Source organism: Urocitellus parryii, chromosome 9 (assembly GCF_045843805.1).
Source record: "Urocitellus parryii isolate mUroPar1 chromosome 9, mUroPar1.hap1, whole genome shotgun sequence".
NCBI lineage: Eukaryota > Metazoa > Chordata > Mammalia > Rodentia > Sciuridae > Urocitellus > Urocitellus parryii.
This window is the reverse complement of record NC_135539.1, coordinates 89916364-89937037: the sequence shown is the minus strand read 5'-3', so window position 1 is coordinate 89937037 and position 20674 is coordinate 89916364. Positions and strand designations below refer to the sequence as shown.

General features: G+C 34.0%; 1 protein-coding gene across 1 annotated transcript in view; it reads right to left on the bottom strand.

The window, feature by feature from the left end:
- The window catches only part of Sdccag8 (SHH signaling and ciliogenesis regulator SDCCAG8), a 228519-nt gene that overhangs the window by 174509 nt on the left and 33336 nt on the right, over positions 1 to 20674 (bottom strand). Inside the window, exons 7-10 of the mRNA XM_026390721.2 lie at positions 12539 to 12603; positions 10773 to 10886; positions 8957 to 9145; positions 84 to 222 (exon numbers count right to left, since the gene is read on the bottom strand). Of these exons, the coding sequence (XP_026246506.2) occupies positions 84 to 222; positions 8957 to 9145; positions 10773 to 10886; positions 12539 to 12603 (507 nt within the window). The remainder of the gene's footprint in view (positions 1 to 83; positions 223 to 8956; positions 9146 to 10772; positions 10887 to 12538; positions 12604 to 20674) is intronic.

Here is a 20674-nt window from a genome sequence, read left to right as displayed (position 1 = left end):
TTAGTTACAAGAGAATAACCAAAGAAATAGGGAAAAAAAGGAGTAATTCTGCATTGCCTTTATTTTCATCTTATTAGACTTGCCTTGGTCTTTTCAAAATTGGCTTCCTCAGTCATATGCACAGCTTGTTTAACCTGTTCATAGGCACTTGTTTCTCTTTGCTGCATATCTCCCAAGCTGTTCCTTACAGAAACTAGTGCAGACATTAAGTCATCTCTTTCTCTGTTAACACAGAAAGAACAAGCAAAACAAGAAATGATCAAACTAGCATGTACTCCTAAGTCAGGAGGGAAAAAAGCATTAGTATGTATTAGACAAAGAGCCAGGGAGGGCCAGCTCAACACACTGAAGCACACCCCAGAGAACTGTTCGCCCTGTGTCCTCACTTGGCGAGTGGCTGGCAGAGCAACCAGAGGGGCAGAGAGTATTTATGGCAAGGCTACATCTGTGTAATACAATAATCTATTGTGGAAAGGCTGGAACACTGAGGACTGCCCCCAAAAGAGCAAATTAGTAAGGAAAATGTAGTAGAGCTAGAAAAAAACAAACAAAAAAACCATACCCACACACAGTGGGATATTTTAGATATTGTATCTCAAAATAGGAATAAATGTTTTTAAGAAGGGACTAAGTGTAAAAGATTTATGTCATAAGGTTTCTCTAAATAAATAAATAAATGTCAAAAAAAAAAACTAAGCCTGTTTTGTCACTAATTCTTCTCATTCACTGGAACAAAAAAAAAAAAAAATATGTCCTTTCCTTTTCATCTTCCTCCCCAATCTTCCTGTTTACCCTTTATTTCAATAAAATTCATTCACCTATTAACACATTATTTCAGTGGTAGTACAGTGGAAACTCTCAACCCCCCTGGTCATATACATAACACAATTTAACAAAACCATCTCACTGGGGTTGATAATGGCCACACCTACCTCTTCCTCAGCAATTCTCAGAAGTCTCCTGGGCAAAGCTGTTTCTTGGGGATAGAAGTGAACAGAATGTGAAAATGCTTTGGCATAGAATACAATAAGGATGAGATCTCATTGGTTAAATAAATCCCATATCAAATATAAGGATATTTGGAACTTATGGAATGAATAAAAATGCCCATAAGACCAAAGACAGAGACAAAGTGAGGTTGGAAACTTTCTATATACACACATACAAAAAAAAAAAAAAAAAAGAAAGAAAGAAAGAAGAAAAGAAAGAAAAGGATGTTGGACTGTCATATACATGCAGTTTTATGCTTTATTAAAGAATTCAAATTTTAAACTGTGTTTTCAAATTCAGTTGAAATGCTTACAGTTTCCTTTTTTTTCCCTGGTTGTATGCATAGTATATTACACCAATTTGTGTCTTCATACATGTACTTTGGATAGTAATGATCATCACATTCCACCATCATTAATTACCTCATGCCCCCTCCCTTCCCCTCCAAACCTTCTGCCCTATCTAGAGTTCATCTATTCCTCCCATGTTCCCTGTCCCTACCCCAATATGAGTCAGCCTCCTTATATCAGAGAAAACATTTGACATTTGTTTTTTTTGGAATTGGCTAACTTCACTTAGTATTATCTTATCCAACACCATCCATTTACCTGCAAATGCCATGATTTTCTTCTATTTTATTGCTGAGTAATATTACATTGTGTATATATGCCACATTTTTTTATCCATTCATCTACTGAAGGGCATCTAGGTTGGTTCCATAGTTTAGCTTTTGTGAATTGTGCTGCTATAAACATTGAGGTAGCTGTGACCCTATAGTATGCTGTTTTTAAGTCCTTTGGGTATAGACCAAGGAAAGAGGAAACTGGGTCAATTGCAGTTTCCTTTTTATTGCCAAGTTCTGAGAAAGGAACTGTGATTTTTTTAAATTAAGCAAACTTTAAGAGTCATAGAAGATTATAAATGCTGAGTTTGAACCGCTTCTGAATTAACCAATATCTCCATTTTAAAAAATCTTTTTAAGATAAAATAATTTTAACAATTTGTGTTATTTAGAAAGCAGACATTTTAAAAACATTTTATTGAACAAAGAATTATTAGCTGTTTCATAAAAGATCTTTTTGTTAAAAAATAATAAATTTCTATAAACATAACATTCATGGGAACAAGATGATCTTCACTTTAGAATTTCTTGATTTATTTGCTTTACAGTGATAAAAGTGATTTTAATTTTTTATCCTAAAGGAAATTTAAAAAGCGGTAATTGTTTTGATTAAATATAATCAAGTACAATAATTACATAAAAAGTGCAAGAATCAAAACAAGATTAAACTTTTCCATTATAAGTAAAAAAATCAATACAAATCAAACAAAATTGATTTTGTTATTTCTATTTAAAAAATTCATATAACAAAATGGAATTAGGTTCTTTGTGGATATGTAATCTAGTAGGACTTATGATTCTAGAAGAATATAAAGATTTATTCTTCAAGGATAGGAAGTCAATATAAACATCAGTCACCTGTCTTAAATTTTAAAATCTACTGAAAAGAAAAAGTTATTCTTCAATGATCTTATCTGTTCCTTATAACATGTCATCGTCAAAGGAAAAGTTCCAAATCATAAGAATGGATTAAAAAACCCCTCAGTGTTATAAGTGTGCTAACAGATCACAACAGGTCAAAATCTAACAGACTTGCTTCTTATGGGAGACATATTTAATCTACTTAATTTCTTTTTAGGATAACCTTTTGTTATGAATAGTGTTTATTACACAATAGATGCTCAACAAAATAAATGATAAAAGAATAAATGAATGAATAAATACTATAGGATGGCATCAAAACAGGTGAATTAAAGTTACTTCCCTGTTCTATTATTCTTGATGTAAATTGAAAAAGTTATCTATTTACAATCAGAAAGTAAACAGTTTAGTTTACTAAACTAATTCAAAACATTCTGATTTACAAATATTTCAGAATATAAATTCACTAACTTTAGACAACTGATCCACTGAAAATCATTAGAAAGACCCCAAAATACAGTGTCTTGTTGAACTCATCATGCAACAGACTTCAAAATAATCATACTAAACATTTGTGCAACCACTGGACTGACCACTTCAATTTTCTGTAAAAACAAATGCACCATTTGCTTTAAGGTGGCCCTAAGATCATCTGGGAAGCTTGCAGGGAGTGGTTTTGGCAATTTTAAGATTATCCACTTTTAAGATTATCCACTTTTGCTTTGGCTTTGTTTTAATTAGGCCAGCCTCCATATACCAAAAAAAGCAAAGCTCTGGGCTGGCTGTGCCCTCTCATCAATACTAGGCCTTGATTCCTGCTCCATTCCTATGTTTATCTGACTGTAGCCCTTCTGATTGATCTACCATTTTTCAGCTCTACACTCATTCCTTGGATCTGACAGTGCTATTAGTTATCTTACTCTTTGAAGACAGGCAACTGCAGCTAGCCAGAGTAACTATCCATCAGTTGCAGTCCTCTCCAAAACCCCAAGTCCACAGGGCCAGCCTGGGGCCAGGCATGAGAGAAGCTTTCACAATGGGAAGTAGTATAGATACATATGCTATATTCACATGAGTGTGAGAGGGAAGAATATCCAAATTACCATCCTCCCAGGCAAAAGTTCAGTGAGTGCTTAAAAACATCAGGTGACTGTTTTGATTTATATGATTAAGGAGTATCTCAAAGCAAGCAACACAGAGTTAACTTTTCAACATTCCATGACCCTGATGAAAGGCAGCTGAGGCAGAAAAATGATGTAAAGATCATGAATGTCAGTTCTGGGATTGAAAAAGCATGTAGTTGTTCATACTAACAAGCATGTAATATTTAAGGAACTTAGTGCAAAAATCAGAGCAGAGTAAAACTGAGAAAAATCTCTTAGTAATCTCAGCCAAGTTTTTAAAATAAGCAAAGAAGATAGTTGATCTGATATATATACATGTTTCATCTTGTGTATATATCCTAAGAAATGTCTTATAATTGTTAAACTATTTCACAGTTATCAATTTTATCATTATTACTTGTATTTAAAAAAAAAGAAAGTCTAGAAGGCTGACTATGACATTTTTTGTTCCTCATTTCTGGGAAGTTCCTGTTGTAGCTTCTCAAAGCCAACTGTTCAGAATACTGCCAGTGATCCTCTCCAAAATCACAAGCAGAACTAAAGTCCTAGGATACTACTATGCTACTATGGTAATCATTCCTCCTTTTCTTAAAAAAAAAAAAAAAAAAGTACACTGAAACTTGGAGAAGTGACCTAAAGAAAGGACTTTAATATAAAGCAGCTTCATCTTGATTACCATTTAAGGTATTTTGATTCTTTTCTGGGGGTGAGAGGGGGGTAGGTATAGTAGTTCATGCCTACAATCCCTGTGACTTGGGAGGCTGAGACAGGAGAATTGCAAGTGCAAGGCCAGCTTCAGCAATGTAGTGAGGCCCTCAGCAACTTAGTGAGACCCTGTCTTAAAATTAAAAAAATAAAAAGGGCTGGGGATGTAGCTTAGTTGTAAAGCTCCCCTGGGTTCAATCCCTAATACCAAAAAATAAAAATAAAAAATAAAGAAAAAGAGTTTTGTTTACTGTTACTTTTACCTGCCTTATATCATAAAGAGGCCTGATGGCAAGGCAGTTCAGAAACATTACAAAGACTTCAAATCAACTTTAAAAATGTTTCCAATGTTAACAGTTGTTAAGCGTACTCTCCAAAAAGTCCCTGAGGTCCTCACAAAATACCACAAATATATAGATGGTCTGATCTCCAAATTGTGCCTCATATTCTCCTTGATAACTGCATAAGTATTCATTCATTCTTTTTTTTTGGGGGGGGGTCAGTGCTGGGAATTGAACCTAGTGCCTGGTGCATGCTAAGTGTATGCTTTACCAGTGAGCAACAACTCCAGCTCACAATTAATTCTTCTGTCATATATTCAAAACATGCTAAACAATGAAACATGGTTGTTTAAAAAGGGTGTCACAATAGCACATTTCCAAATGGGGTCAACAAACTTTTCCAGTTTAACATATTTAAGTAATAATTTTTAAAAATTCCATGTGAAAACCATACAGGAAATACTACTACATCAGATTATTAAGAGTTCAGGCTTTTAACCATTTAAAACTAGAAATCCAAACTTTAAGTCTTGGTCATGCTACAAAACCAGCATGTGGTAAACATTCTGCATTAATAAGTTAGAAGAAGCTGAAAGCCAGCTCATATTTAGGGAATCATGTAGATCAAAATTTTCATTGACAATAAAAGCAGAAACTTTTCACTCTATTCTGTTACTAAAGCACAACGAAAGTCAATAATATGCTGACAAAGCAGAAAATTGAACTAAGTAGGTTAATGTTTACTTTAAGAGGCTGAGATCAAATTTAGGATAGAGACAAAGGAATACATAACTTAGCAAGAATCTAATTTCTAAATGACTGCCAGACTTAGAATCAATGTAACATTGCAGCTTCCTTTTGAAATATTCTTCTCATGACCCAGAAGGATAATATGAAAGGAAGTATAATAAGGGGGGAAATTCCTATATTTTACTTGTTGGTTTTGCTAAATTAGTTTTAACTTTTGCCTCTTTTTATCTGCAAAATATAGAACATTCTTTTTCCTTTTTTGGCAGGGGGTACTGGGGATTGAACTCAGGGGTACTCAACCACTAAGCCATATTCCCAGTCCTATTTTGTATTTTATTAGAGACAAGGTCTTATTGATTTGCTTAGGACCTCACCATTGCCGAGGATGGCTTTGAACTTAAGATCCTCCTGCCTCAGCCTCCCAAGCCACTGGGATTATAGGTGTGTGTGCCACCGTGTCTGGTGGTTTGTTCCTTTTAAAAAGTTTTTAATCAGTATAGTCTCCTTGCAAAATTAGTTATCCATATGGTAAAAATCTATGTGACACAAGTTTTCAATACCATTTCCTTTTTCCACATCTCCAGAAGCAATCACTGTTGAATATTTGGTGTTTAATCTTTTAAATCTTTTATTATTAATATATAAGAGCCTAGAAAAAATAGAATGGTTGTGGATGAAATCTAGAAAATACAAATGGTTTCATACTGGTTTATATTTAGTTATTTTGTTTTGCTTTAATAATATATGTTGGAATTAGTTCCACATTAGTATACATAGATCTACATTAATTCATTTTTATACTGTTCATCCAAATCATAGTTTAATTAGTGTCTCTCTCTCTTTCTCTCTCATATTTAGTCTCCTTTGAAGATACTTAGATTGTTCACTCTATTATAAACAGTGCTGTAAAACATATTTCCTATAAGTGCCACATTATATATATGTATGAGCTTTTTCTCTAAGGTAGATTTTAAAAAGTGTCATGCATAATTTAAATATTAATGGTAGTGCTAAATTGCCCTCTAAAGTAGTTATACCAACTTATAGTTCCATCAGCAAGAAAAAATATTTATGAGCATTACCACCTCTTGGGATTATCAATCTTCTTTAATTTTTTCCTGATGGGTTAGTTTTTTCCTTAGATTTGATTTCCTTGAATACAAACAGAATGAACATCTTCTCATGTATTGACATCTTTCCCTTCTGTTGCTCACCAATTACTTTACTCACCATTCAACAGGGCAGTTTTTTGTTTTTGTTTGTTTTGAAGCAAATTCTTTACTGTACTACTCTTTTGATTAAAAATGGCAAACGTTTTTTGAGTGTTTTAACTAATTTTAAATACTTTATCATAGGAAAATTATTCTTTAATGAAATCAAATGTGTCATTTTTTAAATGACTTCCACTTTTCATGTTATACTTAGCACTGTAACAAGCCCAAGGCCATTAAGATACTTTTCCATATTTACTTTTAATACTTTAAAACTCTGAATTATATTTGTCTTTTTAAACTATCCCAAATTTTGTAAGGTTATGTTCTATTCTCTCTTTTTTTTTCCCCAAATATAAACAGACAAAATTTTACTTTCTTTGAGTTTCACTTTACATAGGTATAAAACAGTGGTAATCCTAACTATCTCACAAAATTTCTTATTAAGATTAGAAGTCTTGGGCTGTGGCTCAGTAATAGAATGCTTGATTAGCACATGTGAGGCACTGGGCTTGTTTCTCAGCACCACACACAAAGGAAAGAAAAAAATAAAAATATGTGTCCATCTACAACTGAAATAATTTTTAAAAAAGATTAGAAAAAAATTATTTTTCTAAATTGCCTGGTACAGCCTTGCAAATAATAAATGTTCACCAGTTGTTAGTTGGATATGAAAGTAAATTTAATATATGTAATTTGATATTTTTATTGAATATATATGAACTCATATATATTCATATAGTGTATATGAATACTTATATTGAATATATAAATAATTAATAACATGTTTAACTATATAATATTTAAAAACAACAACAAAAACAACAAAAATTTTGAGTGGATCACAAAAGCTATCATTCAGTCCATATTGGAGGTTCAGTTTTTATATAATAATTAGTAGGTTAGTCATGTGTAGAAACCACAGCTACCAGGTATATTGAATGTCCTTGGAGTCTGGAAGGTACAAAGTGATTTCAGTATTTACTGAATATTTACTATAAGTCGGGAAGTGTTTTAAGCACCATACAGTTAACCAATTCTCAATTACCCTTCAAAATGTCCTATGTGTTAGGTAATTTTACCACCATTTTTAAAATGAAGGAATTGAGGCACAAAGAGGTTGAGTAATTTTAGTGAAAGTGCATAGTAATTCAGTGATAGAACTAGCATATGAACCCAGGTAGTCTGTTTCAAAAGCCTGTACTTGGTCAGAAGGCTAAGCTGACTCAGTAAAATACCAAGAGTAAGTATTATATTTCCAAGCAGCAGAAGATTCCAAATTCAGAGAACTAGTTGTCTAAAGGTAAAGACAGCAAGATCAGTCTCACTTTAATGATCATAGTCATTCCACTCTTCCACTCCAATTGCAACTGGAGTAACTCTGACAGCTAAACAATAAATGCCTTGCCACATGAACAGCAAACACTAAGTGTCTACCATAGGCCCAAGTACCAGGAAACTTTATTGACCTATAGCAAGTACTCAAAAAATACTGAAGCCCCTCTGTACCTTCAGACTCTAAGAACATTCAATATATCTGGTAGCTGATGTCTAACCTGCTGATTGCTGCCTCCAAGTATATGCAATATAAATCACAGAATAAAGTAATCTAAGATGGCTGAGGACAAAAATGGAACAGGGCTAGTGAAAGAATACTTCTAAAAGGAAGTGAAGATTGAGCATAGCAGACAGAGAGAGGCATCTTTGAAAACAGAAAAAGCAAGGAGCATGGGAAAACCCACACTTCAAAACCAATATTGAATTCTATGATAAATAATAATTTTCAACTTCTAATGAATAAAATCTTCACAGGAAATGTCTTCCTTTGTAAAAGTGAACATGGAATAAAGGAGATGCACACAGAGAATGATATTTCAGCCTCACTGAAAACTTTTACAACATTAAACTCATTTGTAATTTGTCCTTAGTCAATACTCAAATATTAATACTACAATATATTGGGTCCTTCTCCCACTATGCTCATAATATTCTTCATAACAGGCACATGAGGAACATGTAGTAGTAACTCATTGTACCTAAACTATACTGGGGGAATCCAAGTATAGTTTAAAATAAAATAAAGGAATTCCTATAATACTTGGTTTTGCTAAGAATAGTGATGGCTTTGTTTATTATAGAGTCACAGAACTGGACAGAATTGTAAAGATTAACTAGTTCCATTCAAGATGATACTGAAATCAAAAGATTAAATAGTTTTTTCAAAATGACATGGTTACTCACAGTTGGCAGAACTTCCCATTCTTTCTTTAAGGAAGCTACATTGAAGGGATCTTTTAAAATCTGCTGTATTTGAGGCTTAATACTAACCACGTGTGATTTATTTAGCATGGGGATAGAAGAGCACATAATTTTCTATGTTGCCAAAGACTTTGGACATATAAGCATACTTACTTAGAAAGTCTTTCGATGGTTTGGATGTGTACGTTATTATGAGTTTGGGAAAGAACAGCTTCATGCTGAGCACACTTCAAACAAAGGCCACCAACATGGCTGGAAATATTAGCAGCAAGAAGAGACTCTTTATGTTTTAATCGCTCTCTAAGATCTTCACAGTTTTTCTGATATTCAGCTAAGTCTTTCCTAAAAACAAGGGGAAAAAATTCTAAGAAATATCCTGGAAGAAGTATTCTACTTTCAAGTCAGTCATCATTATGAATTACTACCATCATTATGGGTGTTTACCTTACAACTTTGCTTCACAACCCTGAAATGTAGGTCTGATTATCCTGATGCAGTGATTATTAGACTTGAATATATTAAGTAGCTCAAGTTCTTGTAAGATTTTAATACAGATTAGAGTATACCCTGTAATAGAATTTTACCTCCATTAACATATTGCCTACAAAACAAAAATAAAACTCCAAATATAAACCCTAAATAGTCTCTCTTAATAAAAGGTGGGATGACATGATACAATATCCTTGAAGTAAGGGAAATACCCTATTTTGGGTGTTAGGTTCATAAAATTTATAGAGAATACCTCAAAAGTTCAACAAATAATATGGATTTTATCCATAACTAACTTATTATTTATTATTTCCTCTTTAGGAGGAAAAAATAAAAGATTATCTAATCAGAAAGTTCTTCAAAGAGTTGTTTCAAAAGAAAGTGGGCCACAGAAAGAAATTACAGAGAACTTGCCAGTCAAGAATTCAAATGTAGTAGCTATTAGCTAGAAATATGCAGCTTGCTAAAGAAAGAGCTAGAGAATTGTGTGTGTGTGTGTGTGTGTGTGTGTGTGTGTGAGAGAGAGAGAGAGAGAGAGAGAGAGAGAGAGAGAGAGAGAGAGAGAGAGATATTTTTGTTTGCTTTTACTTTATGGACTCACCCCTAAAAGAAGTTTTTCTCTAAATTGATATTTTAAGAATTAAGTGACTACTACATGGGTTGCATTTCCCCAATTTCTTCTTTATCTCTAGTAAAGCCTTGGTAAAGTCAACTGAGCATCTGAGCCTCATTGTCCAGAAGTCCTTTTCCATGTATATATGGAAAAGATGTATACACACACACACACACACACACACACACACACACATATGGGTCTCATTATATTGCTTAGGCTAGGCCAAATTTGCAATCCTCCTGCCTTAGACTCCCAAATTACAGGATTGTGTCATCCTACCATATATTTTTTAAAAGCCAACTACCAAGCTTACAAAGGAGACTCCTGCTCAGTCTACTCCCTGTTGTTGGCGTTTCTATGCTAGGGGACTATAACTATTTTAACTTGCTCAATGTTATGGTTTGGACCTGGAATGTTTCCCAAAGGTTAATGTGTTGAAGGTTTGGTCCCCAGTATAGCAACTGTGGGGCTTTTGGGGAAGCAACTGGGTTATGAGGGATTGATTTTATCAATGGATTAATCCATCGATCAGTTCATAGCTAATGGCATTTTGGGGAGGTGGTGGGGTCCAGTTGAAGGAAGCAGGTCACTGAGGTCATGCCCTGGAAGGGTATATCACGGTTCTAACCGTTTCCTCTTTCTGTATCTCTCTCTCTTTCTCTCTGAGTCCCTACTGCCATAATGTGCGGCTCTGCCATACCCTTCCACCATGATATTCTGCCTGGCCTTAGGCCTAAAGCAATGGAGCCAGCAGACCTTCAACTGAAACCTCTAAAACTGTGAGCCAAAATACACTTTTCTGGCTTTTAAGTTTCATATTGGGTGGTTTAATCATCGCAATCAAAAGCTGACTAGTACACTCACTGTTGCAGAGGAAACGCCAATAACCATTCCTCCCGGCTGAAATATACGTCTTCAACTCTTGAGATTTGGGGACTCTCAAGCAGCCCAAAGGAGGTGGAGTAATTTTTAGAATGTCTAAGGATTAAAAAAAAAGTTAATCTAATGGTGGTTTAAAATTTGGAGGGGGAAATAAAGGAGCTGTGTATGCCCTCTCTCCAATATAGCATTTCTAACATAATGTTTCGTTTTAAGTATTGCATAAAGAAAGTTTGAACTTCAAAGGCTTTATAAAAAGAATTTTGGGGGGCTGGGGATGTGGCTCAAGCGGTAGCGCGCTCGCCTGGCATGCGTGCGGCCCGGGTTCGATCCCCAGCACCACATACCAACAAAGATGTTGTGTCCGCCGAGAACTAAAAAATAAATATTAAAAAAATTCTCTCTCTCTCTCTCTCTCTCTCTCCTCTCTCACTCTCTCTTTAAAAAAAAAAAAAAAAAAAAAAAAAAAAAAAAAAAAAAAAGAATTTTGGAAGCACATTCCAAAGTCAAGGGGCCCTATTACTAACTTCTGTCAGGTTCAGACTAAAAACACTCAAGTGGATTTGGTTACTGGGAATGGCAAAAGAGAATATTTAAAAGGAATTTCTGAATAGTGATTTTATTTCTTTGTTTCAGAAAAATGCCTCTTTGAATAATCTTAAATTAGGTTACAAAAAAGTTAAGAAACAGAAGAATGCAGAGAATAAAGTCTAACTCGGTGCAAGTTGGTATGCTAATGTAATTAAAGATGACATTGTTGAATTCTGAGTGAGACTAAATAAGTCACATTCTCATTAATTTAATATCTAGTAACATATCACTTCAAAAATTGAAGAGTTAAATCATGATGGAAATCAAAAGACAACAAAGTAAGATAAAAAGCAGGAAAGCAAGTATTAGACTATTTTTTAAATGTTAGGGCTCTTTGTGAAAAAGTAAAAATCTCTATTGAAATCCTAAAACTTAAGAGTACATTAAAAATAAGTAATAGCATGTACAGTGAAAGCCATTAGTTCTGGTTCTTTGCATTGCTCTAGGTAAGTCTAGTTGGTACATGAACTAGAAGATTTTCCAACTTATTTCAAGTTGTATTTAGTAAAATAAAATTATAAAAATATTTTTAAATTCACTTGATTTGAAAACATGTATTACCACAATTTCAAGTGATCTTTTATCAAAAATTAATTGCTGATGATATCTTTTTCTACTTATTCATAAATCAGTAATGGTTAAACTATTAGTCAAAGTTTTAATGGGATCTATAACATAAAGAATTATAAAAAGTAGATGAACATGCATCAAATATACTTAAATTCATCATGCATACAAATATTCAAATTATTATATTATGGTTACAACTTTAAATTACATAAAGTTGATCTACAGAGAAAAAATTACTTGCTTATAATTTTAATGCTTGAGTGTTTTATTTTCACTATTTAACTATAAAAGCACAATTTATAAGAACAACTAGTAATCCTTATTTCTATAAGAAAACACAAATATGTTACAACTGATGAAGATGGAAAATGTATAATTTAGCACACAGAAATGTTGTTTGAAAAAGGATTCACAATTTTATGCCTTTTCATCCTTTATTAATGTGAGAAAAATTGCATATAAATCATATTGCATATAAAATATTACCAAGTAATTCTAAATTTGAGTAAAACCAGTAGTTCATAAACACTCAAACATATCTTAAGATCATTATTCTTTTACTGTGACTATAAATGGATAATTCACTTTACCTCAAAAATGTCAGCTGAGATTCCAGGATTTCACTCTTTGCCTCATATGTAAGTTTTAACCCCTCCTAAAGAATAAGAAAAAAACATTTTTTTCATGTCTGCATTTTATAAGTACATTTAAAATATTAATATTAAACTTAATATTTTCTTTCCTTTACAAACACAAATAACTGTTTACTCTTAGAAAACATTTTCTTTAGCTCACACAATTTTTAAAAATTTTTGGTGGATAAATGCCTCCAAAGAACTACTGAGTCATAAAATGGCTATTATTGACACTTTTTTTTGTCTTTCAAAATTGCACATATCAGATCTTACCCTTCTAAGTGTGACTCAGTGAATATATTGTTAAATTAGTAGATCCATGAGGACAAGTTTAAATCTATTGGAAAATCACTATTCTGGCTCAAGCTTATTTGACATAGAATAAATGTGTGCTGGATAGAGGATAAAAAGTAATGATATAAATCACATGAAGAATCAATAAATGGGATGGATTCAAACGAAAAAGTTCCTTCTCAGCAAAAGAAACAATCTGTGAGGTAAATGGAGAGCCTACATCTTGGGAGCAAATTTTTACCTCTCACACATCAGATAGAGCACTAATCTCTAGGGTATACAAAGAACTCAAAAAGCTAAGCACCAAAAACCAAATAACCCAATCAATAAATGGGCCAAAGACCTCAACAGACACTTCTCAGAAGAGGATATACAATCAATCAACAAATATATGAAAAAATGTTTATCATTTCTAGCAATGAGAGAAATGCAAATCAAAACTACTCTAAGATTTCATCTGACTCCAGTCAGAATGGCAGCTATTATGAAGACAAACAACAATAAATGTTGGCGAGGATGTGGGGGAAAAAGGCACACTCATACATTGTGGTGGGACTGCAAATTGGTGCAGCCAATATGGAAAGCAGTATGGAGATTCCTTGGAAAACTGGGAATGGAGCCCCATTTGACCAAGCTATCCTCTCCTCGGTCTATACTCAAAAGGACTTAAAAACAGCATATTACAGGGACACAGCCACATCAATGTTTACAGCAGCACAATTCACAATAGCAAAACTGTGGAACCAATCTAGATGCCCTTCAGTAGATGAATGGATTAAAAAATGTGGCATATATACACACAATGGAATATTACACAACAATAAAAGAGAATAAAACTATGGCATTTGCAGGTAAATGGATGGTGCTGGAGAAGATAATGCTAAGTGAAGTTAGCCAATCCCCAAAAAACAAATGCTGAATGTTTTCTCTGATATACGGAGGCTGACTCATAGTGGAGTAGGGAGGGGGAGCATGGGAGGAATAGATGAACTCTAGATAGGGCAGAGGGGTGGGAGGGGAAGAGATGGGGTAGGGGGTTGGCAAGGATGGTGGAATGTGATGGACATTATTATCCAAAGTAAATGTATGAAGACACAAATTGGTATGAACATATTTTATATACAACCATAAACATATTTTATATACAATTTGTATATTTTATATACAAATTGTGCTGTGCTGTATATGTGTAATAAGAATTGTAATGCATTCTGCTGTCATTTACTTTTTTAAAAATCAATTAAAAAATTTAAAAAAGTAAATAAATCACATGATAGGCCAAAATGGTACATCATCTAACAAACTTCATTTAGTTGGTATCCAAATGTTCTTTTATCCAACAAGTATTTATTGGATGTCTAGGATGAAGGTGCCTCAAAACTCAAGTAACTTATTCTCTAGGAAGTAATAGAAAGATCATCAATTTCAATTATGCATAATATTTTAGTGAGGTATGCAGAAGGTAAAATGGAAAAGAGGCAAGACCTCCTAACTGAGCCAAAAATAAAGAAGTTTACACAGAGGAAGTGCTAAGACTAGAAATATAATTTCCAGTAAAGCAAAAGCCTAAAGGCTAAAGAAATCACACTCCAAATTTAGATGGTATACAGATCATTTATCACCAGAATGTAAAATACCAGGTGGAGGAGTGGGTCAAGATGAACTAAATAGGTAAAGTTAGACCATGAAAAGAAAAAAGTATTAAGACCTTTCTTTACACAACTTTTATAATCAAGCCACTGGATAGTCATTGAAAACTTTTTATTACATTGAATCTTAAGTCAGAAGTATGGAGAAAGAGAAGGCAGTAAAGAAGTCATTGCAAATATGCAGGTAGGTGATAAGCATGTGAAAAAAAGCAATTAAGTTGTAAAGATCAAAAAGAAAAAAATTAGCCAGGTGCAGCAAAAGTGAGGTGCTAAGCTACTTGGTGAGACCCTGTCTCTAAATAAAATACAAAATAAGGCTGGGGATGTGGCTCAGTGGTTGAGTACCACTGAGTTCAATCTCTGGTCCCTTCCCCCACCACAAAAAAGAAAGATTTATGTCTACAACGACTCCATCTCCAATGTGACCTCCTTCATCTTGGGACACTGCTGCCACAGCCATCGCCACTTTAAGATGTAGCAGCTTCCATCTTGTGACACAGGCCAGGGCTTGGATGTCCATTATCAAGGAGCCTACAGATTTGATGACACCTGAGGTCTTCCCTATTAGGTGTGCTAGTAGCCACCATCTTGCTGTAGAGGAGGGATAGAGCTGAGCTCTCTCTAGATCTGCAAGTGCTGAAGCACATGGAGACAGATGGGGAAGAATGGAAGAGGGTGTGATAACATCTTGCTCTTGGTTCACCCAGCCATCTGGTCTGGCACCCGCTGGGTTCCTGGGGCCCACTTGGGTTGTCACTCACTGGGCCCTGGCACCAGCCTGGTTGCCAACTCTATCCCCAATCTATCATCAATAGATTCCCCTGGTCCTGCTAGGTCTGGCATTGATCTGGCACCCAACAGGGCAAACTAGCTCCTAAACCCTCCCTAGCTACCAATCCTAGCCAGAGCTCACAGCAAAATAGCCATCCATAGCTCTCAGTGCCTGGTTCTGATTTGCTTAATACAGAACAGCTCTCCATGACATGCACACAGGTTCCAGCAATCAGCTCTCAGAACCATCGGGAGAGAAGTGCCTGATGTCTTAATAGGAGCTATTTGGTTTAAGGCTATGTATTGTTTGTATTGGGTGCTGTTAATATTGATCTCCCCCTTAAACACAAGGTACTGAAAAATTCAGAGACACTATAAATCTACAGGGTAGAAATAGTGGTGCTTTGGATCGACACTGATAGATGGAAAGATACACCAAAAACATGAAAAACAAACAAACAAACAAACAAACAAACAAAAAACCAAGAGAACAAACTGCCCCAAACAAACCAAGATGCTCCAATGACAGAGTCCATTGACAATATAGTAGAAGAAATGTCAGATAAGGAGTTCAGAATGTACATAAACTGATTCATGTCATAAAGAATGATGTAAAAACTGAAATCAGAGATAAATTTCAGGAGGTGGAAGAGAGATTATGAAAAGAAATTAAGCAGAAGTCCTTGAAATGATGGAATCCATAAACCAAATTAAAAATTCAATGGAAAGTACCATCAAAAGACTAGAGCACTTGGAAGACAGAATCTCAGGCAAAGAACACAATATATAATCTTGAAAATAAAGTTGATCACACAGAGAAAATGGTAAGAAACCATGAATAGAACTTCCCAGAATTATGAGATAACATGAAAAGATTTATTGGGATAGAGGAAGGTGTGAACATACAAACCAAAGAAATGCACAATCTTTCTAATGAAATTATATCAGAAAATTTCTCAAACCTGAAGAATGAAATTAAAAATCAAATACAAGAGGCTGACAGGACCTCAAACATACAAAATTACAACAGACATACAACAAGGCACATTATAATGAAAATGCCTGCCATACTGCATAAGGATAGAATTTGAAAAGCTATAAAAAAAAGGATCAGATTACATAGAGGAGGAAACCAATTAGAATCTCAGCTGATTTCTCAACCCAAACCCTCAAAGCTAGGAGATCCTGGAACAATATATGCCAAGCTCTGAAAGAAAACAGATGCCAAGAATTTCATATCCAGTAAAATTAAGCTTCAGATTTGAAGAAATAAAAACATTCCATGCTGAACAATAGTTAAAACAATTCACAATTTCTAAGCCTGCACTACAGAACATTCTCAGCAAAATATTCCATGAGGAGAAAATTAAAAACAACAAAATAGTGAAACCCAGCAAAGGGAGGAACTACATTAAAGGAAGAGCCAATCAAAGGAGAAACTAAGACAAATAAAAAATCAGAAATAAATCAAAATGAATGGGAATACAAATCATATCTCAATAATAACTGAACATTAATGGCCTAAACTCATCAATCAAAAGACATAAACTGGCAGATTGGATTAAAAAATAAGACCCAACAATATGCTGTTAACAAGAGACTCACCTCACTTGCAAAGACATCCACAGACTGAAGGTGAAAGGATGTGAAAAAATGTATGACTTGTGTGGACTGTGTAAACAAGCAGGGGTTTCCATCCTCATGTCAGATAAAGTGGACTTCAAGCAAAAGGTAGTCAGAAGGTACAAAGAAGGATATTTCAAATTACTTAAGGGAATCATAAGTCAAAAAGACTTAAGAATCATAAATACATATACTCAATGGAACATCGATATACATCAATGGAGCACTGACATACATCAAATACAACCTTCTCAATTTCAAGAATCAAATAGGCCACAACACAATACTGGGTGACTTGAACACACCTCTCTCATTACGGGATAGATCTTCCAAACAAAAACTAAACAAAGAAACTACAGAATTAAACAATACAATCAATAATTTGGACTCAATTATATTTCTTCCATCAATGAGCAAATACACTTTCTTCTCAACAGCAATTGGATCCTTCTCAAAATCAGACCATATCTTATACCACAAAAGACCTCTTAGCAAAAAACAAAACAAAACGAAACAAAAACAACTCAGAGATACCAACCCTGCATTCTATCAGACCATAATGGAAAGAAATTAGAAATCAACAATAAAATAAAAAATAGAAGCTACCCCAACACCTGGAGACTACATAATACATTATTGAATGATGAATGGATAACAGAAGAAATCAAGGATGAAATAAAAAAATACTTAGAGATAATAAGGATGAAATCAAGGATGAAATAAAAAAATACTTAGAGAACATTGCTACAACATATCAAAATCTTGGGGACACTATGAAGGTAGTGATAAGAGGAAAGTTTACTTCACTGAGCTCATTCATTAAAAGAATAGAAAGTCAATAAATAAATGACCTAACATTACATCTCAAAGCCCTAAAAAAGAGGAACAAATCAGCACCAAAAGCAGTAGAAGAGAGGGAATAATTAAAATAAGAGTTGAAATCAATGAAATTGAAACCAAAGAAACAATTCAAAAAATTGACAAAAAGTTGGTTCTTTGAAAGAATAAATAAAATTGATAAGGACCATTATCATGGCCCTTAGCCACGATAAAGAAGAAAAAGAGGGAGAAAACTCAAATTACTAAAATTTGTGATGAAAAATGAAATACCATGGTGGACACTACTGAAATACTGAAGATAACTAGAAACTATTTTGAAAGTTTCTCCAATAAAGTAGAAAATCTTGAAGACATCCACAAATTTCTACAGACATATAACTCAAAGAAACTGAATCAGGAAGACATACACAATTTAAACAGTTCAATTTCAAGCAATGAAATAGAAAATGCCATCAAATAAGAAAATCCCTACCAATAAGAAAAGCCCAGGACCAGATGGATTCTCAGCTGAGTTCTATAAGACCTTCAAAGAATCAACACCAATAGTCCTCAAATTATTCCATGAAATATAAGAGGAGGGAACCCTTCCAAACTCATTTTATGAGGCTAGTATTACCTTGATACCAAAACCAGACAAAGACACATCAAGGAAAGAAAACTTCAGACCAATAACCCTGATGAACACAGATGCAATATTCTCAACAAAATTCTGGGAAATCACACACACACACACACACACACACACACACACACACATATTAAACGATAATGCACCACGATCAAATTGGTTTCATCCCAGGGATGCAAGGTTGGTTCAAAATATGGAAATCAATAAACATAATTAATCATATCAATAGACTTAAAGACAAGAATCATATGATCATCTCAATAGATGTAGAAAAAGTTATATTTATGTAATAAGAATTGTAATGCATTCTGCTGTCATATATAAATAATAGTAAAAAAGCATTTGACAAAATACAGCACCAATTCATGTTTAAAACAGTAGAAAAACTGGGGATACTAGGAACATACCTCAACATTGTAAAAGTTTTATATGCTAAACCCAAGGCCAACATCATTCTCAATGGAGGAAAACTGAAAGCATTTCCTCAAAAAACTGGATCAAGATAAAGATGTCCACTATCACCACTTCTATTCAACACAGTACTAGAAACTTTAGCTAGAGCAATTAAAAAGAAGCTGTTGCTGAGGCTGGGTTGGAACATGTGATCCTCTTGCCTAAGCCTCCAGAGCCACTGAAATTATAGACATGCGCCACTGCACCCAATTCTATCACCACTTTTATTCTACATACTCCAAGAAACTCTAGTCAGAGCAATTGGACAGAAGAAAGAAATTAAAGGGTTACAAATAGAAAAAGAAGAACTCAAACTATCACTGTTTGCCAACAAGATTTATTGCGATCCAAAAAATTCCACCAAAAAACTTCTAGAATTAATAAATGAATTCAACAAAATAGCAGGATATAAAATCAACACCCATAAGTCAAATATGTTCCTATGTATCAGTGATGAATCCATTGAAAGAGAAAGTAGTGATGCTATCCCATTCACAATAGCATCAAAAAAAAAAAAAACCTTAGAAAATCAACCTAACAAAAGAAACGAAAGAACTCTACAATGAAAACTACAGAACACTAAGGAAAGAAATTGAAGACACCCTTAGAAGAAGGAAATATCTCCCATGTTGTTGGATAGGCAGAATAAATATTGTCAAAATGGCCATAATACCAAAAGTGTTATAAAGATTTAATGCAATTCCTATTAAAATCCCAATGACAATCTTCACAGAAATAGAAAAGGCAATCATGAAAATCATTTGGAAAAATAAGAGAAACATAATAGCCAAAGCAATCTTTAGCAAGAAAAGTGAAGCAGGAGGCATCAAAATCCAAGATCTTAAACTATACTACAGAGTCCTAGTAACAAAAATGGCATGGTATTGTCACCAAAACAGACACCTAGACCAATGGTACAGAATACAAGACACAGAGATAAGCCCACATAAATACTGTTATCTCATACAAGACAAAGGCACAAAAAAACATTCATTGAAAAAAAGATAGCCTCTTCAACAAATGGTGCTGGGAAATCTGGAAATCCATATGTAACAAAATGAAATTAAACCCCTATCTCTCACCTACACAAGACTCAACTCAAAATGGATTAAAACTTACATACTGAACAAAGACCCTGTGCTTAACAGAAGAAAAAGTAGGCCCAAATCTTTACCATGTTGGCTTAGGAACTGACTTCCTTAACAAGACTCCTAAAGTGCAAGAAGTAAATTCCAGAATCAATAAATGTGATGGCTTCAAAACTAAAAACAAAAAACAAAACTTCTTTTCAGCAAAGGAAACAATCAACAATATGAAGAGAGATCTACAGAATGGGAGAAAATCTTTACCACACATACCTCAGATAGAGCATTAATCTCCAGGGTATATAAAGAATGCAAAAAAACTTAACAACAACAACAACAACAAAAAAACAAATAACCCAATCAATAAATGGGTTAAGGAACTGAACAGATATTTCATAGAAGAAGAAATAAAATCCATCAACAAGTATATAAAAAATACTCAACATCTCTAGCAATTAGAGAATCTCAAATCAAAATTACTCTTTCATCTCAGTCAGAAGGGCAATTATCAAGAATACAAGCCACAATAAATGTTGGAAAGGATGTGAAGAAAAAGGAACACTCATACATTGCTGGTGGACTGCAAATTGGTGCAACCATTATGAAAAGCAGTATGGAGATTCCTCAGGAACTTGAAATTGAACCACCATTTGACCCAGCTATCCCACTCCTCGGTTTATACTCAAAGGACTTAAAATCAGCATACTACAGTGATACAGCCACATCAATGTTTATAGCAGCTCAATTC